The sequence below is a fragment of the Bos javanicus genome, chromosome 17 (genome assembly GCF_032452875.1).
Source record: "Bos javanicus breed banteng chromosome 17, ARS-OSU_banteng_1.0, whole genome shotgun sequence".
Lineage (NCBI taxonomy): Eukaryota > Metazoa > Chordata > Mammalia > Artiodactyla > Bovidae > Bos > Bos javanicus.
The window spans coordinates 44,926,867-44,949,840 of NC_083884.1; the positions used below are offsets into that span (position 1 = coordinate 44,926,867).

The 22,974-nt window shown below is 46.0% G+C and overlaps 1 protein-coding gene across 5 annotated transcripts in view; it reads left to right on the forward strand.

Moving 5' to 3' along the window:
* The first annotated feature begins 1,865 nt into the window (after positions 1–1,865).
* GOLGA3 (golgin A3) overlaps positions 1,866–22,974 on the forward strand; it is a 46,854-nt gene continuing 25,745 nt past the window's right edge. Inside the window, exons 1-6 of one of the 5 annotated variants that reach the window (XM_061384408.1) lie at positions 1,866–1,951; positions 8,320–8,636; positions 11,172–11,411; positions 13,515–13,627; positions 18,355–19,013; positions 19,626–19,737. In XM_061384408.1, coding sequence (XP_061240392.1) covers positions 8,504–8,636; positions 11,172–11,411; positions 13,515–13,627; positions 18,355–19,013; positions 19,626–19,737 — 1,257 coding nt within the window. In that variant the 5' untranslated portion in view covers positions 1,866–1,951; positions 8,320–8,503. Of the gene's footprint in view, positions 1,952–2,080; positions 2,257–8,319; positions 8,637–11,171; positions 11,412–13,514; positions 13,628–18,354; positions 19,014–19,625; positions 19,738–22,974 lie in introns of those variants that run through there. The other 4 variants (XM_061384405.1, XM_061384409.1, XM_061384406.1 and 1 more) reach the window with 4 other exon arrangements.

Here is a 22,974-nt window from a genome sequence, read left to right on the forward strand (position 1 = left end):
GTCCAACTCTCACATCCATACATGACTACTGGAAAAGCCATAGCTTTGACTACGCAGACCTTTGTCAGCAAACTGATGGTTCTGCTTTTTAATGTACTATCTAGGTTTGTCATAGCTTTCCTTCCAAGGAACAGGAGTCTTTTAATTTCATGATTATAGTCACCATCCCCAGTGATTTTGGAGCCCCCCCCCCCAAAAAAAAATCTGTCACTCTTTCCACTTTTTCCCCTTTTTTTTGCCATAAAGTGATGGGAGTCAATGCTATGATCCTTGTTTTTTGAATGTTGAGTTTTAAACCAACTTTTTTACTCTCCTCTTTCATTCTCATCAAGAGGCTCTTTATTTCCTCTTTCCTTTCTTCCATTAGAGTTGTATCATCTGCATATCTGAGGTTGTTGATATTTCTCTCATCAATCTTGATTCCAGCTTGTGATTCATCCAGCCTGGCATTTCAAATGATGTACTTCGCATATAAGTTAAATAAAGAAGGTGGCAGTATGAGGCCTTGTCATATTCCTTCCCCGGTTTTGAACAGTTCATTGTTCCATATCCTGTTCTAACTGTTGCTTCTTGACCTTCATACAGGCTTCCTAGGAGACAGGTAAGGTTGTCTGGTATTCCCATCTCTTTAAGAATTTTTCACGTTTTCTATGATCCATATAGTTAAAGGTTTTCACATAGTCACTGAAGCAGAAATAGATGTTTTACTAGAATTCCCTTGTTTTCCCTATGATTCAATAAACATTGACAATTTGATCTCTGGTTCCTCTGCCTTTCCTAACCCAGCTTGTACATCTAGAAGCTCTCAGTTCACATACTCCTGAAGCCTAACTTGAAAGATTTTGTTGTTGTTGTTTTAACTTGAAAGATTTTGAGCATAACCTTACCAGCATGAGAAATGAGTGTAATTGTACAATAGTTTGAACATTCTTTGGGACTGGAATGAAAACTGACCTATTGCAGTCCTGTGCCCACTGCTGAATTTTCCATATTTGCTGACATATTGAGCGCAGCAATTTGATATCCATGGACAAAAAAAGAAAGGAAAAAAACCTTCACCTCATGCCCTATGCTAACAATTCTTTCTTTCTTTCTTCCTTTTTATTTTGACTGCATTGGGTCTTTGTTAAGCTTCCCTGGTGGCTCAGACAGTTAAGAATCTGTCTGCCATGCAGGAGACTCAGGTTCAATCCTGGGTCAGGAAGATCCCCTGGCAAAGAGAACGGTTACCTACTCTAGTATTCTTGCCTGGAGAATTCCATGGACGGAGGAGCCTGGCAGGCTACACTCCATAGGGTACCAAAGAGTTGGACATAACTGAGCGAATGTTTCAGTCAATGGGTCTTTGTTGCAGCAGGTGGCCTCTTCTTTGTGGTGCACAGGCTTTCTTTAGTTGCGGCAAGCAGAGCCACTCTCTAGTTGTGGCTTTCAGACTTCTCTTGTCGCTGAGGGAGGGCTCAGTAGTTGTTGGGGGACGGGGAGGGAGTTGTTTCACTGCACAGGTGGGATCTTAGTCCTCCAACCAGGGATGGGAACTGCTGCCCCCTACACTAGAAGGGAAGAGTCTTAACCACTGGACCTCTGGGAAAGTCCACGAGTCTCTTGCATTTGTACCTGAAAGATAAGGACTAGCGTTGTAGAGGGTTTAGAAGAAGAACAGCCGCCAGCACCACCACCTCCACCCACACTGACCCAGGCTCACCAAGGTGCTTACGAGCATGAAGCCAATAAGGTAGAGGCGGGGCCAGAATGACCATGCCCATACACTGACAGCTGGAGAGGGGCGGGGCGGGGCGGGGTGGGGGCGGGACCGGAGCTTGGCCACGCCACTTCCGCCGGAAGCTTAACTGCCCGGCTTCCTGTTGGAGTTGGTCCGGCAAGTCTATGAGCTGCGTTTCTGAAAGGGAAAGGCGCCCCAGATTTACTTTCTGAAATCCTCTTCGGACCAGTTGTGAGTGGGCTCTATCAAGACCTTGAGGTTGAAGCAGTCCCCGCCTGAGGGCGGCTGCGGGCTAGCAGAAAGGGACCTTCTGTCTTGCGGAACGGAGGCAGTGCGTACAGGCTGTTTCCGGGGGGGCCAGATTACGTCGTTGCTCCGCGCTCCGCCCCTCGAGGGGCCACGTCTCCACCGGAGCGGCCGGGCCGGGCGTTCGCCGCGGCTTCCGCACCGCCGGGGTGAGGGTCTCGGGGTGGTGCCTGGGTAGGAGCGCTGGTCGCGGAGGGCGCGAGAATCCAGGGAACCGCAGCACAGTCGGGGTATGGGCTGGGAGAAGGGCGGCGGGGCCCCAGCGGACGGGGAGGCCGACCGCAACTCTGTCTTGAGCGGCAACGCCCCGCGCTAGTCTGGCTCCTCACCGTTGGTAGCCTCCGGGCCTGGAAGCTGGCTTGTGCAGCTGTTAAGGAACTGGGTTCATAAATAAACATACATTCGAGCCCTTCCAGAGCTCTGTCTACCCGTGCCAGGGAGAGATTTGTTCAGGGGTACCCGCAGCTGCTGTTGGAGCTGCTGAGAAACAGCTCTTGTCCTTTTGCAGAAGTTATGTCAAGATGGCATGCGTGATTTCGTGTCGGGTGGTTAGTGTGAAGCCTGGTTTAAAGAACGCGTGTGATCTCAGTCTCTCAGTCCACTTCGATTCCATCTCGATCCTGGGTACTTAGATGCGTTTCACCGGTGCGGTAATACTTTCCAGAGGTAGTGAGGCCAGGCGTTGTCAGTAGTGTGCAGGTATTGCGGGAATAGCTCCTCCTTCATTCAACAACTGTTGGTCGTATGATGGGCGACATACATTGTAGGTCCTGGAATCCAGAGCTGAAATGGTGTCAGGATCCCTGCTGTCACTGAGCTTACTACGTAGTAGTGGAGGATAAATGAGACATTGTTGAGAGAGTATTAGGCGGTGCTTAGGGTGGATCTGTGGGAAAGCCTGTCCGCGAAGGTAACTTTTGACCTAAGGCTTCTATGACAAGAAATTAGCCATGAAAAACGGTGGGATAAGAGTGTTTCAAGCAAAATGAACAGCAAGTGTGATGACCCCGAGGGAGGAGTAAGTCTGATGTTCTTAAAGAAGTATGGCAAGTGTGTAATGAAAAAGGAAGAAAGTGATAAGGGACAAGGATGCAGTGTGGGGAGGGGCCGGATGGTGTGCAGTTTCCTAGTTCAGGGTAAGAGGCTTAGATTTTATTGTCAGTGTGATTGGAAACCACTGGGACATTTACAGGAGACTCATGGGTTTATTTTTTTACTTTTTAAATTGTCCCTTAGATATTGCAAACATAACTTTTTATTGAAGTGATGGCCTTCAGTTACAGTGGACCTTGAATGGCAAGAAAAGGAAATAAAAATCATCTGATAAAGTAGCCTTTTTTTTTTGGCCAGTTGCCTTAAGCAGCAGTATAATTTTTTAAGTATAGTTAACTTACAATCTTATGTTAGTTTCAGGTGTGCTACTGCTAGGTCGCTTCAGTTGTGTCCAACTCTGTGCAACCCCATAGACGGCAGCCCACCAGGCTCCCCTGTCCCTGGGATTCTCCAGGCAAGAATACTGGAGTGGGTTGCCATTTCCTTCTCCAATGCATGAAGGTGAAAAATGAAAGTGAAGTCACTCAGTCGTGTCCGACTCTGAGCGACCCCACGGACTGCAGCCTACTGGGCTCCTCCGTCCATGGGATTTTCCAGGCAAGAGTACTGGAGTGGGGTGCCATCGCCTTCTCCGAGTGTCAGGTGTATAACATAGTAATTCGATGGGGTTTTTTTTTTTTTCTTCTTCTTTTTGGCTTGCACCCTGAGGCATGTGAGATTCCCAACCAGGGATTGAATCTGTGCCTCCTGCAGTGGAAGCATGAGTCATAACCACTGGGCGACGAGGGTCCTCATGTTTTTGTAGATTATACTTTCCATTCCATGCAAGGTTATTATAAAATACTGGCTGTATTCTCTGTGCTGTACATTGCATCCTTGTAACTTATCTATACCTACTAGTTTGCATCTCTTAATCCCCTTTATCTACTTTGCCCACCCCCCTTCCCTTCTCCTCTCTGGTGACCAGTAGTTTGTATCTCAGAGTCTGTTTCTTTTTTGTTTTATTTGTCCTGTTTTTTAGATTCCTCAAGTGATAACATACAGTGTTTGACTTTTTCTGTCTGACTTCTTTCACTGAGCATAATGCTCTTCAGGTCTGTCCATGTTGTCACAAGTGGCAAAATTCTATTCTTTTTTATGGCTGAGTAATATTACAGAGTGTGTGTATGTGTGTGTACACCGTATCTTCTTTATCCAAGCAGTATGCTTTCTTGAATGAGAATATCTTCAGTTGGCTTTTACCTGTTGATTTTGACAAGAAACAATTGAAGGAAAAAGTAACACTAATAATAATAGCTGTCATTTATTGAAGTCATGGGGCATGTCCCTTGTTGCATTTAATCCTGGCACAGGTTTTTTGGTCTTCTTCTCATCATCTTACTGATGGGATCACTATCTAAGAGTGGTTAAGAAATCTGCCCATGATCTCACAGCGGAGTGTGGAGGACTCAGGACCTAAAGCCAAGATGTCTGAGTCTATTCTTTACATTGCACTGCTCTGCAGTGACATGAGGCTTTCTGGGCTTTCACTTTGGCTATGCTCTATTGTTTCTCTTTTTGTTTGGGACATGCTGCATGGCTTGCAGGATCTTAGTTCCCCAGCCAGGGATCAAACCTGTGACCTCGGCAATGAAAGAGCAAAGTCCTAACCACTGGACCACCATGGAATTCCCATGCTCTATTGTTTCTAAATTGCCAGTAGGACCATCATAAAGAAGGTGGAGTAGATGGAGCTGTTGATATGCATATACCAGATCTAAGTGATCTGCTGTCTCGGGGAAGCTGGAGCTCACATAGTTGCCTGAGATGGTAGTTTCTCTATCTGAAGTCTTTTAATGTCAGACAGCGGTGAACCTAGAGTTACATACTTTTTGAAGTTCTAAGTGATAACTTTGCTTCATCTCTTCCCTCCGGGAAACACAGAATGCAGGTGGTCAGAAATGGTACTATGATTAGGCTGATATCTGTTTTTCTAAATCACAAAATGGAGTGCATGTTACTAATAACAGCTTCCTTGTGATGTACTCCCAGCTGTCTAACCCTCCTTGTCCTGTTTTTGTCAGCAGTCTGAAATAATGAGGCCTGGATGACTGAGTCATGCTAAGTAAAATTCACATGAGGCTGAGGATACATGGAGAATGCCAGTGTATTATGGATAGGGAGACATGTCCCTTCCCCAGAGGCTGCTTCTGGTGTTCTGTGAATCCCGTCTCTTGTCTGGCTTCAGGCAGAGCTGCATGTGAATAGGAGCCACCTTCATAAGTTACCAGAACAAGTCACAGTCACAGGGTCTCCAGGGCTGCACCATTCATCTCAAGGGGTGGGGGTTGCGGGGCAGTTAGGACTCCTTGGGAATCAGAAGACTTCTTGTTTAGCAAGAAATCCAAATAAAGGCAAGCAAATGCATGGACTGTGTACTGGTATTAGACTCAAACAGCCTGACACATTTCTTTCTGTCTTTGGTGTGCCTTCCTCAGTGCACACAAACGTCTCGGCCATGCTCTCTTTCCTGCATAGTGTCAGGGTCAGGTGTTGTCACTCTTGCCTCAGTAGCACGTTCCCGTGGCTCCTTAGATGCTTCCCTGACCTGTGGCCACTTACATGCTGCTCTCCCGGTTTGCACCTCCCAGGAGTTCTTTGCTCTCCCAGAACTGTGACTCCCAACTGCACTGAGTAGTAGAGATATCCTGTATTTGACAAAGCGTTGTGGATATTCAAGGATGCAAATACTGTATCATTTTGTTTTTGAACTACTAGGTTGGTTGCTAAGGGGTAGGACTTGGTGGAGGCAGAGATGTATTTGTCAGCAGCCTGCATTGAGCGCTACTCTGTGTAGGGGATGTTTGAGGGGGTAGGGGCAGACCTGGAGTGGTGATTCCTGTGTAGGATCTTACAGGGTGATGGAAGAGATGGGCACACACACAATTGCCATGTGATATTCACCGACTCAATGGCCATGAGTGTGGGTAAACTCCGGGAGTTGGTGATGGACAGGGAGGCCTGGCGTGCTGCGGTTCGTGGGGTCACAAAGAGTCAGACATGACTGTGCAACTGAACTGAACTGATGCAAACAGGGTATCATGGTGGCAGGGAGGGGTGCTTTACCTGAGATTCGGGAGACTTAAGAGCAGTGCCTAATGGCAGACGTGAAAGGATCCAGGGGGATTTGCCCGGTGGTCAAAGGGAAAAGGGCATTGGCAACAGAGGGACCAGCTCTGAAAAGCACTTATCTGTTGTTGTTACCCTCTTAGGCAGGCATCTTAGGGAGCATGTGATGATGTAGGCAGCTTCACCCCACCCCCACAAGACAGAAACAAAGAATTTCAAAGCAAAATGCAAATGTATTCCTTTGTTAAGGAGCACCATACACCATAGGCAGGGACAGTTGCTTCCACAGTCCACTGTGTGTGTCCCAGCCCGACCATCTGTAGTCACCTGTCTGTGAAGTGAAGCCTGTGGTGAAGGGACAGCCTGAGTGTGCCCTTGCCTGGCCTTGTGGGCATCACCTCCTCTATGGTGTCACTCTGGCCAGCTTACCACCAGCTGTGCCCACGGAGTGAGGGCAGGCTCAGCAGGTGTCACAATGGTGTCCTGTGCAGCCAGGTCCCTGTGAGATGGTGGTTTTCAGAGGGACCTGTGGACTGGCCTGTTTGTCTACCCACCCTCCAACCTGGAAAGTGTCTCCGTGGATGAAAGAGGTTACCGAATGTTGTAGAGACAGAAACCAAGTTGAGACCTCATTGCACATGGATCATTGGTTGACCTAGGTACCTCGCTTCAGACATCCTTTCAGTCCTCAAATATTTCCTCACGCCAGGCACCATGAGCCAGCAGCACCCGGTGCTTATTGATGAACTACATTGGATTGTAGCTACTCATGTTTTCACACAATTCTGTGATCCTCTCAAGTACAGAGTCTTAGTACTAGCTCTGCACTTAATAGTAGACATAGGACATCCGCCAGCAGTCCACTGGTTAGGACTGCATACTTTCAATGCTGAGGGCCTGGGTTCAATCCTTAGTTGGGGAACTAAGATCCTGCAAGCCATGAGGCCACCAAAAAAAAGTCGGCGTAGCCTTTTTATATTCATAACAACACTTAGTAATCCATGATGTCGCTGGCCTGTCAGGTGCCAGATAGCAGAGGGAAATGTGTGGATGATTGACACTGCAGGCCAAACACTGCTGGGTTCCCATCACTAGGTGTTCACAGGTTGTGCCAGCCACTAAGGGCTGCCTGTTCATGGGTGACAGGGTGACAGAGAACTGTGGAGAAACAGGATCATCTAGTGAGAGTCAGCTGTTGCTTAGGCTCATCTCAAAAACATCTATGTGGCATTTGGAAGCCGCGGAGGAAAGTCCCATAAATTTTTGTCCTGGAACCCGTGAAACACCAAACAGTACATAGGATAATATGAAATCTTATCTTCAAGGAAATAAATGCCACCATTTCTGCAGAAGAATAGCAGCACCTTATCTGTTGAGGAGGAAACGAAGTGATAATATCCTCATTACACTTCAAAAGCAATAACCAGTTGCCAGGCTTTGGGCAGTTTTGCTCCCTTAAATTCAGCTTGGCAGAACAAGCTGAAAGATAGCAGATCTTGTGAGAAATGAAGAATGCATCTGATCACCTGCTGTGAGGTCCTTTCTCTGCCCCCCAGACCCCAGTGGCTAGTTTCCACATGTCCTCGTCCCCCCATGCCTCCTCCTTTAGTGTCCAGTTTACCATGCTCCATGCTGTTACGTCTTCCTTGTTGACCTCTGATTCTAAGGCATGGCCTGGGCACTGACATGCCAGGTCTCCTGGGAGAGGAGCTCACCCTTTGACCCCTGTGAGCACTTGGGCCTCTATATCCAATACTAAGCCACTGGCCACATGTGCTGTTTACATACAAGTCAGTTAAGTTTAAATAAATAAAGACTCGGCTCCTCAGTCATCCAAGCCCCACCCCCAGCTCTGCTGATTACATTGTCCGTGGAGGAGCTTCTCACCCTGGTGGGGGATGGTTTTCAGCAGTCATCAGTGCAGATGGCCTCAGGGATGGGCCAAATGGGTTTGGGTCAGTTTTTTTATCCTCAAAAAATAGGATGCTGTAGGTGCTCAAGGATTATTTGTTGTATGAATATATTTATTATACAGATGCATGTTGGGAACCAAATGTTAGTCTTGGACTTGTTACTTCAAATCTGACAAGTGGAGTTTCATAATACCTTCTTTCTCTTTTTATTTCTGGCAGGTATCATGCACATTACCTGGTTTGATTTCAGGCCATCTGTGAGACTGTAAATCTCTTCCCCAAAATGGCAAACCTAGTGTGGTCCGTCCCAGGAGCTTTTGGCCGTTGCTAATGGCAGAAACTGAACTCGCTCCCAGTTCACTTTTAGCCTCTGAGCGTCAGCCCAGCCCGTGTCACCCTGACCATGGACAGTGCGGCGGCTATGCAGGAGGGCCTGGTGGAGGACAGATCCAGCAGTGGCTCTTCAGCTCAACCTGAGGGCCCCCCAAAGCCCCCTGGCTCACTGGCGCCGCTGGATCAGTGGGATGAAGCCCAGTGTAAGTTGCCAGTTACTCTGTGTTCTGCTCACATCTTACCTTTAAACAGGAGAACAGAGGTCGTCTTGCCTTTTGGAAGAAGACAGTGGTGTCTAAGAGCTTCACTCAGAGTGTGTTTTTATGTATTTTTTTAGTTGAGGCCAACTTTGACTCAAACACCATGTGTGTTAAATGGGAAATTTCTGGAGCTGTCTGCTCCAGAGGGATGGAGCAGCATGGTTTACCCATAAGGTTTGTGTAGATCTTCACTGACACATCACTGTCCCCTGCCTAACATTTCTACCTTTTTGGTTGGTTGTCAGATTTTTACTAACTGGAAAGTGTGCCACTAGTGATCTGAGAATTACTGGATCACATTTCCATGTTAGCTAGTGGGTTATTCATGTGTTGGAAGCACAGGAAAAATGACTGCTTCCTCATGCCCCTTCCTGGGCAGTGTGTGCTTGAACATCGTAACATGTATATGCACTGATTTACTAGCAGAAACTGCGTTTCCCTTCTGGTAAAACAGTGCTCAGGCACCTGAAATGGCTTTGCTGCTTCCTGCTTCTTAAGTGCTAGGTGAGGCCGATGCGGCTTGGCCCAGTATCAAGGGTTCTGCAATTGGAACAACTCCTAGGTCTGCCGCTAACAGGAATGAGCCCTCAACCAAGATCCTTAATTTATTTCCACCTCACTCTCTTACTGAGAAAATGGAAAGATGAATGGCCCCTGCATCTTGTGTGTGTGTGTGTGAGTGTGTGTGTGTATGTGTGTGTGTGTGTGTGTGTGTGTGAGAGTCACTCAGTCATGTCCAACTCTGCGACCCGATAGACTGTAGCTCTCCAGGCTCCTCTGTTCAAGGGATTCTCCAGGCAAAAGTATTGGAGTAGGTTGCCCTTTCCTTCTCCACCCTGCATCTTAGGGTGGTGGTGAACGCCCATGTGAAATGTGAGCACTTGGGAAGCACCCAGGAGGTGGGGCTGGCCAGTTTTTGTGTCATCATTATTTGTTTAGCCATAATTAGACTTCTGTTTGGAAACAATCAAGTCTTATTTATTAGGCCTTCTTTTAGATTTTTTTAAAGTGCGGTGTGACACTCAAATAATTACTTTTGTATGTAAGCAGAACGCTTACAGATTTGATAAGCCCATTAGGAAGTGGTATTGACCTGATTAACTTGCATCTGAAATGCACGATTTCCTCCCCACTCCCACCCCACCCCTCACCTCAGCTGTTTGTGTAAAAGAACAGATGGTTGTGTCAGAGCTGTGGTGGGGTCCTCCCACTCTGTTTTGTGTCTGCCCTCTCCCCTCAACTTTATATTCTAGTTTTCCTTTCAGGGAGGCATGACAATAAGCGGCTATGTTAGTTGGGACTCACATTTCAAGTGACAGAAACCCATTTTCAATTTGCTTGGGTACAGAGGGAATTTCCTAGTTGCATACTGGGTACATCATGAGATCCAAGTGGTGCTAACCTTATGGGGACCTGGGGCACTGCAGTGCTTGGGGGCCCCCGTAACATGTCTGGAAGCCCCTCAATGTATCTCCTCGACTCATTGGCTGCCAACTGGCTGCCCATCAGGGGGAGAGCACTTTCCTTTTGATACAAAAGTAGGTTTCAGTTAGTGTGTAAGTAACTTGTCGGAGATGGCAATGGCACCCCACTCCAGTACTCTTGCCTGGAAAATCCCATGGAAGGAGGAGCCTGGTAGGCTGCAGTCCATGGGGTCGCTAAGAGTCGGACACGACTGAGCAACTTCACTTTCACTTTTCACTTTCATGCATTGGAGAAGGAAATGGCAACCCACTGCAGTGTTCTTGCCTGGAGAATCCCAGGGATGGGGGAGCCTGGTGAGATGCCGTCGATGGGGTCGCACAGAGTCGGACATGACTGAAGCGACTTAGCAGCAGCAGCAGCAACTTGTAGTAATGTTAGTAGAGGAGACTGAGCTTGATACGCAGGTGAATAGTCATCACTGGTTAACCGTTTTTTACCCATTAGGTGTTTGTCAGTCAGAAGCATTGACTCTGGGTTCTGTCCTCAGCTTTGGGGTAATCATTTTCATCAGCTGTTCTAACTCTTCACCTTTGACGTCTCATTTTGGATGATAAACTTATGCCTTGAAATAACTTTGGAATCAGCCCTTTGTAAATGTGAGGCTGTGACACTGGTTAGTACTGCTGTTAACAACACTCATTAGAAACATTGTTGGCCACGTTTTAAGGATTTGTGGAGGGGTTTTTTTTGCTATTTTTTTAAAAACAGACTTTCATAAGATTTCTTACTGGTCTTGTTTAAATGGAAAGGAAACATGACTACTGAAATTCTACGGCTGTAGTGAGGAAGGTGAGGAGGGCGTCCTGCAGGTGAGGGCATCACTCTGCGAGGTTGAGTCGCTTGTCCCACATCACCTGCCTTTCGGAAGGACAGGCTTGCTGTCCTCTCGGGGTGAACAGGTTCCTGGGATGTGAGAGTACTCCTGTGTCTAGATTCCCTCTTGTCCTATTTTAGTTGTTAAAACATGATGGCCCAGCACACCCTCTTTTCCAGGTGCCAGTGCCAAGGTAAACAGAACTTCAGATGAAGGACGCCAGGGGGACACCTGTCTGAATGGGCCGACACCACAGTTCCCAGAGCCTCCCTCGCCAGCGGGTCCTGATGCGTCTCCAGGTGTGGCTGGTTTCCATGACAACCTAAGGAAGTCTCAGGGGACTAGTGCTGAGGGCATTGTTAGAAAAGAAGCTTTGCAGTCCCTCAGACTCAGTCTTCCTATGCAAGAAACGCAACTGTGTAAGCATCTTCCTGCCGGGCTCTCCCCGACCCCCTCATTCCCCATCCCACCCCCTGGGCCCCTGTCACTCACCATCCTTGAGAGGCACAGGCCCCGAAGGGCTCGCCCCTCCGCCGTTGCTGTTTTATCACCGTGGTGGGTTGTGCGTTTAACAAATAGCTCCATTTCAGAGGGAAGATAGGCTTTGTCACAGCCTGATGGTGACAACGGCACTGGAGGCCCCAGTTTGAAGGGCCTGTGCGTGCATGTCTTCCATCACCCGGGGTGGTGAGCAAGCAGCAGTGGGGATTTGATCTTGCCAGTTACAGCTTGAAGGCTTTCTTTTATGAGTTACTTTAATCAGCCTTTATTTTGTGCTAATCCCTGGGGATTCAGGGGCGAATAAGTTGCAAACTGTCAGCCTGAGAGCCCTGAAGCCTCCAGGCTTTTCTAACATGCAAGTTTTCACACACAGACTTGTATAATCTTACCTAATGGGGTCATTTCATGGCTGCAGTTATTACACCTCATCCCTGCTTCAGTACTTCCTTCCCTCCCCTCCAGGTCAGCCACCTTCTCACATAGTGCCTTACAGGCCTCTGAAAACAGCCAGGTTTGGAGGATCATTGTTCTTAAAATGGGCCTGTGTCCTTCACATCATTGCATGCTCTTCTTACCTAGCACTGTCACCTGGAGATTGCCCCACGTCAGTTGATGCAGCTCCACATCCATTCTTTTAAGGCTGGAGGAGCCCCGAGTGTGGCTGCATGCTGCAGCACTGGTGCTTTCATTTCTATGCACTCCATCCCAGGAGCAGAACTCTTGGTCAGAAGCAGTGGTTGTGTTTATCTCCATCATAGGTGGTCACATTGCAAGGGCACTGATGCCCTGTGAGAGGACAAAGATGCTGTTTCCTTTCGGTCTTCACCAGTCTGCTGGGTGTGCAGCAATGCCGCCTTGATGTTTCATTTGCAACTTGCACTCCCATGCTTACTAGAGGGTGTTCACAGGAATTATTTCATTATGCTGTTTGGGTCACAGCATACTTTAAACAGCCAGGATGCTGTGTGAAATCCTGGGTCCTGACCTGAGGGCTTTGTGAGCTCTGGCCCCAGGTTCTCCTGCTTTTCCCCTGGCCGCCCCTCCCAGGAATGTGCCCAGCCCTGAGGCCATGCCTCTGGTGGTCTCTGCCATCTGGACCACTTAGTAATGTGAAAAGTAGGTAAGCTCTTTCATATGAAACTTACTTGAAGAGTATGAGTGCACAATCAATAACAACACTGGTGAATTCCTAGTGAAATCTTGGTGACTGCTCAGGTTTTAGGGATTATTTAAAACAACAGCAGCTTCCCTCCCAGAATTCATATTTGAGGATGGTGCCACCCAGGAAGGGGCTCAGTTATGGCATTCCTCTGCTCTCACCAGCCCCTTGGCCCTGAGCTGGGAGGCCTGGGTCTTGCCTTCCTTTCACTCATTGTTCAGCTCTTTTTTTTACCCAAAGTGAAAGTTTGGGTTTTAGATATTTTAAATTTTGTTAGCTGCCCGAAAGTTGTCAGCGTAGTTCCCCTCTTGTCCCTGAGCATGGCCCTTGGACTGGAGTCGCCTCGGGTATGAAACTGAGGTAATCTGCTGGGACGTTCCTGGGTAAGGAAGGCGAGTTTGGTAGCATGTTCCTGTTTGCCGCTGCTGTCTGTCATTCCATCAGGATTGCTGTTCGTGTTCCTCTGTAATGTAAGGGAGCAGAGTTAGAGCTTGGTGGGAGCCTCAGAACACTCACACGGGCACCAACTTCAAGTTCAGTTCTTTACTTACTAAAAGGCGCAAGTAGCGCGCGTCCTGTTTTTTGGCAGGATGCCCATAGGTGGCAGTGTGCTGCTGGCGGAGGCACCACGGCTGTGCTGGGCCACTGTGTCTGCCACCAGGTGGATCCTGTCTGTGGTCAGTGTCCAAGGCTTACAGTTCTCTCTCCATTTGCAAACAGTTCTTTCAAACTAGACAGCCATGTGTTATTTAAAGCTAAATCATAGTGGTAATAAAACGCAAGACAGCCAAGCTGCTCTTCTGATTTACCTTCTGTGTCCTGTTGTGTTGTGAGTTTCTAAATGGCCGTTTCCCCACCTCAGGCTCAACAGAGGCTTCGCTGCCCCTGGAGAAGGAGGAGCAGGTCCGACTGCAGGCTCGAAAACGGCTGGAAGAACAGCTCAAACAGTACAGGGTGAAACGCCAGCAGGAAAGAGTGAGTCTCCCTCTCTCGAACCAGCTAATGGAAAAAACAGCAGTCAGTCAGTCATAATTCTAGGATCTGCTGTTTATTTCTCTTTGCTGGGATGGGCTTGTGTGTGTCTCTGCAAAGATCATCTTTCTCATGTAGCTCCCACCCTTTGAGGAGATTCCACGGGGCTCTGGTTCCCACCCCTCTGGTCCTTCTTCCCTCCAAATAGGCATGTTTTATGTCTAAATCTGCCATTAGAAAAGCAGAGGCAGCGAACATGTGGGTGTAACTGCTCTCTGTACTTAAGCAGCCAGTCCTGGGTTTGACTTGTTTATTGTGTAAGTGATAGAGTTTCTACTGAACTTTGCTGTACAGTATTAGACTGTGTGGCATGTCACACACATGATAAGCGTGTGCATGTATGTTAGTCACTCAGTCATGTCCAACTCTTCGAGATCACATGGACTCCTCTGTCCATAGGATTCTCAAGGCAAAAATATTGGAGTGGATTGCCATTTCCTTCTCCAAAGTATGTGCATAAGCTTTGCTAAAATCAGTTTTATTCAGGTATGAAACCCTCATTAGAATACTAATGAAAATAGTATTTTTAATCAGTCAAGTGATTAAAGACTCTAGGAAGTCAAGACTCTAGGAAAGGAGTATGTGAAGGTTCACTTCAGTCTTAATCCAAGTTTATCGTGAAGTTGAGAAATTTCAAATTAAAGGAATTTGAAACTAAATGAACTAAAAAAAAACACGCTTTAAAAAAATAAAACACTTTCAGTGAATGATTTAGTTGTGACAAGTCCTTATCAGGGTTGGCTATTTGTTTTCCCAAGAGAGGATCTTGGCTTTTCAAGTGTCACTATTCCAAAGCCAATGTAAACAGACTGGAAGAGCCAGCACCAGGCTCTGAACTGACTGAGGCTCCCACCCGGTCAGGGGCATTCAGGCATTTATCCAGGTGACCTGTCAGAAAACCTTACAGTGACAGTCAGTAGTCAGGAGTTATGTGCACCAGGCAATGTTAATTTCCCCACAGATGAGACTCAGTCAGGTAAAGAACTTGCCAAAGGTCACTAAGCAGTAAAGTGGTGGAACCAAGATACAGACCAGCCAGTGTACATACGCCCTGTCCTGTGCACAGCCTGCCTCTCAGGTTTGCACCGCAAGTCCAAGCTCTGTCTGGGTCATCCAGCATTAGGCAATTAATGTGTCAGGAGTTCAGGGTGAAATTTAACATCAGTTCCCATCTTTAAAAATTATATGTACATGGGACTTCCCTGGTGGTCCAATGGTTAAGAATCCACCTTGCAATGCAGAGGATGTAGGTTTGATCCCTGTTCAGGCAACTAAGATCCCACATGCTTTTAGGCAACTAAGCCTGCAAGCTGCAGCTACAGAGCCCGCATGCTCTGGAGCCCACGTATCACAGCTAGAGAGTCTGTGGACTGCAACAAAACCCACAGGATGCGACCAAAGATCTCGTGGCACTAAGAAAGACCCAATGCAGCAAATTAAAAAACAAAACAAGCAAGCAAAAACAGTTAAACTAAGAATGTGCTTAGTGCTTAGTTGATCAGTCATGTCTGACTCTTTGCTACCCCATGTTCGTGGGGATTCCCCAGGCAAGAATACTGGTGTGAGTTGCCATGTCCTCCTCCAGGGGATCTTCCCAACCCAGGGATCAAATCCAGGTCTCCCGCATTGCAGAAGGATTCTTTACCATCTGAGCCACCAGGGAAGCCCAAACTAAGAATAAAAAGATATTTCTTTAGGAATGTAGTTCATACTTATGTCTAAAGGTTAGAGAGGATGAGTGAAAGTCCCCCTGTTTTGTAGTCTGGTAAAAACTTTGAGAGCGTCAAAGTTTTCCTTCATGTAGAGGCGAAGATTGTGCACAGGGGGAGCACCCTCTCTGTGCTGCTCTTTGCTCTTCACGCGACCTTTCTCACACACCTGTCCTGCCTCGGCGCAGTAGAGACCCTCCTCACCCTTTGTAACTGTGCGCACATACCAGCATTGCATTAACCAGCCCGAAGTGATCAACATTTTAGGTTGTTTCTAACTTTTTGAAATTGAAAACAATGCTGCAGTGAATGTTTTGTGTCTTGGTATACTTTTGTGGGTAAATCCTTAACTGTTAAATTATTGGGTAAAAGGTTTTATATATTTGTTAGTTGATAAGGACTGGTTTACATTCCATTTAGCAGTCTGTAAGACTGCTAGACTTCTCATCTTTGGGAGCATTAGAAATAATAAAAATTGAATCTTTGTTCTCAGATAGCTGAGAAAAAAAAAATTGTTAGTACTTCCTAACAATAAGGAGATCAGCCCTGGGATTTCTTTGGAAGGAATGATGCTAAAGCTGAAACTTCAGTACTGTGGCCACCTCATGTGAAGAGTTGACTCACTGGAAAAGACTCTGATGCTGGGAGGGATTGGGGGCAGGAGGAGAAGGGGACGACAGAGGATGAGATGGCTGGATGGCATCACTGACTCGATGGACGTGAGCCTGAGTGAACTGCGGGAGTTGGTGATGGACAGGGAGGTCTGGCGTGCTGCAATTCATGGGGTCGCAAAGAGTCAGACACAACTGAGCAACTGAACTGAACTGAACTGAACAATAAGCACCTTTTTACATATTGAGTGTCTGAGTGTCTTTGTCAGCCTTTGTCTGTTTTTCAGTTTGTCTTTTTGCTCTGTTGGTACTATATATGAGGAAATTATTCCCTTTTAGTATTTTTGCAAATAATTTTTTCTTAATTTTCCATGACTTCTTTTCTGGTATATTTTTTGCTGCACATCAGCTTTTTGTTTTTGTTCATTTTGGCTTTGCTGCTCAGCTGACAGGATCTTAAGGGATTGAACCTGAGCCCCCTTCAGTGGAAGCTCAGTCGTAACCTCTGGACCACCAGGGAAGACCTTGCACGTTGGATTTGAACGTTTACATTCAGAACTTTCAGTCTTCGCTGTTACTTCTTTTAGGGTTTATATCATATTTAAGATCTTCCCATTTGAAGGATATAAATTCACCTCTTTTCTTTTTATACTAAAAGTAAGAGATAATGTAAAAAATTTTCATAAGTTGTGTTTTTTATTTTATTATGTAGATGTAATCCACTTGCTTGGATGGAGGCGAGAGGTAGGAATGAGCCTCTTTGTGGACTGCTGGTCAATTATCTCAAGGCTGCTTATTTTGTAGTCTGTCTTTTCCCTTTCTGGCGTTCTCCCTTAATATCTTTAGACGCCACCAATACTTGGGCCAGTTCTTCAGCTGTGTTCTGTGTCATCAGTCCGTCTGCTGCTTTTCTTGGTCTCTGTGGCTCTAATTATGGCAGCTTTATAGTGTGTGTATCTGTCTGGGAGGCCCGGTCAGTCTGTCGCCCCATATCCCTTACTCTTCCTCACTGCTCCGACTCACTTATCCTTGCTGCTGTGTCACAGCATCGTTCTGAGATGCTCCTCACCCACCTGGTCCCTCACCACTTTGGGACTGCACTGACTTTATAGAATAACATGAACTGAACATTAATTTGTAAAAGAAAGTCATGTTGATTTAGCATCAAGGAATGTCATCTTCTCACATCCTCAGCTTCATTCAAGGCCAGTTGGGAAGTTCTAGCTAACACAATGATATGAGAAAAAAAAATGAGAGATATAAGTATTAAAAAATAGGAGAGGGCTTCCCTGGTGCTCAGTGGTGAAGAATCTGCCTGCCAGTGTGGGAGACATGGGTTCGATCCCTGGTCTAGGAAGATCCCACGTGCCGTGAAGCAACTAAGCCCATGTGCCACAACTATTGAGCTCATGCCCTAGAGCCCAGGAGCTGCAACTCCTGAGCCTACATGCTGCACCTGCTGAAGCCCACGTGCCCTAGAGCCTGTGTTCAGCAGCAAGGGAAGCCATCACAATGAGAAACCCATGTACCGCAACCAGTGTGTAGTCCCTGCTTGCCTCAACTAGAGAAAAGCCTGTGCAGCAACAAAGACCCAGTGCAGCAAAAAATAGAAAGAAAATTATTTTAAAAAGAAAAAGAGAAATGACATTGTTATTTGCAGGTGTTGGTAACACCTTAGAAAAATGTTGGCGAATCAACTGAAAATTGCTATTATTATAAATTTATAAAAATATTATAAAATAACTGGGGTTCAGAAATTGTAAGTTTGAAATACAGATGTGAAAAGTAGTTATCCTCATATGACCAGTTATAAAATTAGAGGGAAAAAAGTAATATTTACAGTATCAACAAAATAATTTCTAAGTATCAAATGGCAACAAAAATGGTTTAGAATCTAGATAAAACACTACATAAGTTTCTCTGTGGAGGATCATGCAAATAGATATGAATAAATAGAAGGAAAATGCTCATTATCCCGTAAGTAATTATAAATTTATGGTAATTCTAATTCAGCAGGACTAATATTTTAACTTGAAAAATTTAAAGGTTTATCTAAAAGATAAACATGAGAGAATAGGCAGGGAAATTTTGTGAAGGAGGTGTGATGAGGAAGGACTTGCTCTAGTAGGTGTTTTAAAATGTCATCAGGTCACAGTTAGGACAGGCCTGTGCTTGGACTTTCCCTGGGATGGACATGGAGGAGTGAGGTTAAGAATGGAAGGCCCATGACGTGGGAGCATGGCGGGAGGGTGCTCTGTTTATGTAATCGGTATGGCCTTTCTGGGTGGCGATTTTTGAATGCTGCTTGTCAATTTTAAACATAATTTTTGTACTTTTTTTTCCTCTTCAGTCCAGTCAACCTGTAACTAAAACGAGACTTTTTAGCACACTTGATCCTGAACTCATGTTGAACCCAGAAACCTTACCGAGGGCCAGTGCTGTGGCTATGACAAAAGAATATTCCTTCCTGCGCACCAGTGTCCCTCGGGGGCCGAAGGTGGGCAGCTTAGGGCTCCTGGCACATCCTAAGGAGAAAAAAAGTTCCAAATCAAGCAAAATTCGGTCTCTGGCTGATTACAGAACTGAAGATTCAGACGTTCGGAATTCTGGTGGAAATGTTCCAGCTCCGGACTCTACCAGGGGCTCCCTGAAGCAGAACCGAGGCAGCGGGACATCAGTGGTGTCTGAGGTCAGCCTGTGCCCCGAGGCCGACGACCGCCTGGAGAATGCATCCCTGACTGGAGACAACGTGTCCGAGGCTGACGGGACGGAGAGTGATAGCTCCTCCTACAGCAGCGTCTCCGCCCGCGGGACACCAGGCATCCCAGCGAACATGGGGGGCACGCGTGAGGCCCCCTACGTGGTCAGTGGCAGGGAGATCGCAGTTGGAGCCCTGGGCCAGTTCCCCTCCATCTCAGATGTCCTGCAGGCTGCAGCAGCCGAGCACCAGGAGCAGAGGCAGGAGGTCAACGGGGAGACACGAAGCCGGACCAATAGCATCTGCAGCAGGTGGGTGACGCTGGAGCCCACGAGACACCACCTTCCCCTCAGAGTTCCACGCTCACTCCTTAACATTTGATTTATACACTCTCTGTTGCTTTGTTAGAAAAGAAACTGTGTCTGATGAGTGCTCACCTGCAACGTTAAGGTATTCTGCTTTCCAGGATTTGTTGCATTGATGTGACATGGACTCACGTCTCCATAAAGGTGTTCTGGCCCTGTGCTGGCTGTAAAGGCCCTACTGTGGGCGAGAGTTTAAGCTTTAACTGTCTACTTAAATCTTTTTACTTATCTGTTTTTTTAAAAAAATTAGGGAAAGGGCTTAAACCTAAGGACTTGACCTAATTTTAAAAATTAGAAAAGATGGTTAAGAATTCATCTTCCAAAGCAGGGGATACAGGTTTGATCCCTGGCAGGGAACTAAGGTCACATGTGCCTCAGGCCAACTAAGCCCAAGTGCTACAACTAGAGAGAAGCCTATACCACAGTGAAAAAAAAATTTTTTTTTAATTAGGGGAGAGTAGCCAGAGGGGTATGAAATCTGGAGAGTATGGACAGCATAAAGGAAGATAACGATCAATTATATGCCCACCACCTGATCCTTTTGTCTTTATCCTCTAGTGTGTCCCTGGAAAGCTCTGTTGCTGAAACTCATGATGAAATGTTACAGGTTCTTAAAGAAAAAATGAGACTCGAAGGACAGCTGGAAGCTTTATCATTAGAAGCTAGTCAGGTAATTGAAATTTGATGGATGTATTAATGTGCCATGTCTTTGGAAAGAATGTGCAGTTTCCTATTCACTACACACCAAGTTTTACACATGTCTTTAAGAAGAAACTTTATCATCATTAGCAGCCTTTTCCTCTGTAACCATTTATTTTTCCCTGTTCTATTTGTCAGCCTTGGAAAGAGGTATGCTAGTTTCCCACTCTGACTGTGGGGCTTCTCCCTGTATCTCTGTTAGGATCTGCCTTGGATACCTCCTAGCTTTGCTATTAGAGACCCAACAGTCCATAACAGTTCAATCTTTTGGAGTGGATTTCACCTCTTTCTGGCTCAGTGAAATTGTCATCTTTGTCCCTTTAGTAGTTTTTGGTTTTTCTGGTACGAATTTTGCTTTATCTGGTTAGCATATGCCTGAAAAATCATTTTCCACCCCTTAATTCTCAGCATTCCTATCAATAATCAGAGTGAATCAGTTCAGCTGCCTTTGACCCTCTGCACTTGGCAGGAAGATGGCAAGGGCCTGGGGAAATGTCTGGTCACGGCAGTGGGGTAGGGGGTGGGGGCTGTCCCCTCAGTAACCAGTGCTGTGGGGATGTGGGGAGGGCACCCACACTAGAATGCTTGCTCTGCTGTATAAACTCCAGACTGAAGAGCTGATTACTGAGGTTTCAAGGTTCCTTTTGGTTGTACACTGTTTTCACTTTGTCCTATGGAACATGAGAGATACCTGGAGTAACAGGCAAGTTTGGCCTTGGAGTACAAAATTAAGCAGGGCAAAGGCTAACAGAGTTTTGCCAAGAGAATGCACTGGTCATAGCAAACACCGTCTTGCAACAGCATAAGAGAAGACTCTACACATGGACATCACCAGATGGTCAGTACCAAAATCAGATTGATTATGTCTTTGCAGCCAAGGATGGAGAAACTCTATACAGTCAGCAAAAAGAAGACTAGGAACTGACTGTGGCTCAGATCATGAATTCCTTATTGCAAAATTTAGTCTTAAATTGAAGAAAGTAGGGAAAACCACTAGACCATTCAGGTATGACCTAAATCAAATCCCTCACGATTATACAGTGGAAGTGACAAATAGATTCAAGTGACAAGTAGACAGAGTGCCTGAAGAACTAGGGATGGAGATTTGAGACATTGTACAGGAAGCAGTGATCAAGGCCATCACCAAGAAAAAGAAATGCAAGAAGGCAAAGTGGTTGTCTGAGGAGGCCTTACACAAAGCTGAGAAAAGAGAAGCTAAAGGCAAAGGAGAAAAGGAAAGATATACCCATTTGAATGCAGAGTTCCAAAGAATAGCAAGGAGAGAAAAGAAAGCCTTCCTAAGTGATCAATGCAAAGAAATAGAAGAAAACAGTAGAATGGGAAGGACTAGAGATCTCTTCAAGAAATTTAGAGATACCAAGGGAACATTTCATGCAAAGATGGGCACAATAGAGGACAGAAATAGTATGGACCTAACAGGAGCAGAAGATACTAAGAAGAGGTGGCAAGATTACACAGAAGAACTATACAAAAAAGATCTTTATGACTCAGATAACCATGATGGTATGATCACTCACCTAGAGCCAGACATCCTGAAATGTGACGTCAAGTGGGCCTTTGGAAGCATCACTACAAACAAAGCTAATGGAGGTTATGGAATTCCAGCTGAGCTATTTCAAATCCTAAAAGATGATGGTGTGAAAGTGCTGCACTCGATATGCCAGAGAACTCAGCAGTGGCCACAGGACTGGAAAAGATCAATTTTCATTCCAATCCCAAAGAAAAGCAATGCCAAAGAATGTTCAAATGACCACACAATTGCACTCATCTCAGTTCGGTTCAGTTGTTCAGTCATGTCTGACTCTTTGCGACCCCATAAATTGCAGCACGCCAGGCCTCCCTGTCCATCACCAACTCCTGGCGTTCACTCAGACTCATGTCCATCAAGGCAGTGATGCCATCCAGCCATCTCATCCTCTGTCGTCCCCTTCTCTTCCTGCCCCCAGTCCCTCCCAGCATCAGGGTCTTTTCCAGTGAATCAGCTCTTCGCATAAGGTGGCCAAAGTACTGGAGTTTCAGCTTTAGCATCAGTCCTTCCAAAGAACACCCAGGACTGATCTCCTTTATAATGGACTGGTTGGATCTCCTTGCAGTCCAAGGGACTCTCAAGAGTCTTCTCCAACACCACAGTTCAAAAGCATCAATTCTTCAGCACTCAGCTTTCTTCACAGTCCAACTCTCACATCTATACATGACTACTGGGAAAACCATAGCCTTGACTAGACATACCTTTGCTGGCAAAGTAATGTCTCTGCTTTTGAATATGCTATCTAGGTTGGTCATAACTTTCCTTCCAAGGAGTAAGCATCTTTTAATTTCATGGCACTTATCTCCCACGCTAGCAAAGTAATGCTCAAAATTCTCCAAGCGAGTCTTCGCCAGTACATGAATTGAGATCTTCCATATGTTCAAGCTGGATTTAGAAAAGGCAGAGGAGCCAGAGATCAAATTGCCAACATCTGTTGGATCATAGAAAAAGCAAGAAAGTTCCAGAAAAACATCTGCTTCTGCTTTATTGACTACACCAAAGCCTTTGACTGTGGATCACAACAAACTGTGGAAAATTCTTCAGAAGATGGGAATCAATACCAGACCACCTTACCTGTCTCCTGAGAAATCCGTACTCAGGTTAAGAAGCAGCAGTTAGAATCAGACATGGAACAATTGACTGGTTCCAAATTGGAAAAGGAGTACATCAAGGCTGTATATTGTCACCCTGCTTATTTAACTTATATGCAGAGTACATCGTGCAAAATGCCGGGCTGGATGAAGCACAAGCTGGAATCAAGATTGCCAGGAGAAATATCAATAACCTCAAATATGCAAATGACACCACCCTTATGGCAGAAAGCAAAGAGGAACTAAAGAGCCTCTTGATGAAAGTGAAAGAGGAGAGTGAAAAAGCTGCCTTAAACCTCAACATTCAGAAAACTAAGATCATGGCATCTGGTCCCATAGCTTCACAGCAAATAGATGGGAAAACAATGGTAACAGTGATAGACTTTGTTTTCTTGGACTCCCAAATCACTGCAGATGGTGACTGCAGCCTTGAAATTAAAAGACACTTGCTCCTTGGAAGAAAAGCTATGACCCCACCTAGACAGCATATTAAAAAGCAGAGACATTACTTTACCAACAAAGGTCCCTCTAGTCAAAGCTATGGTTTTTCTAGTAGTCATGTATGGAG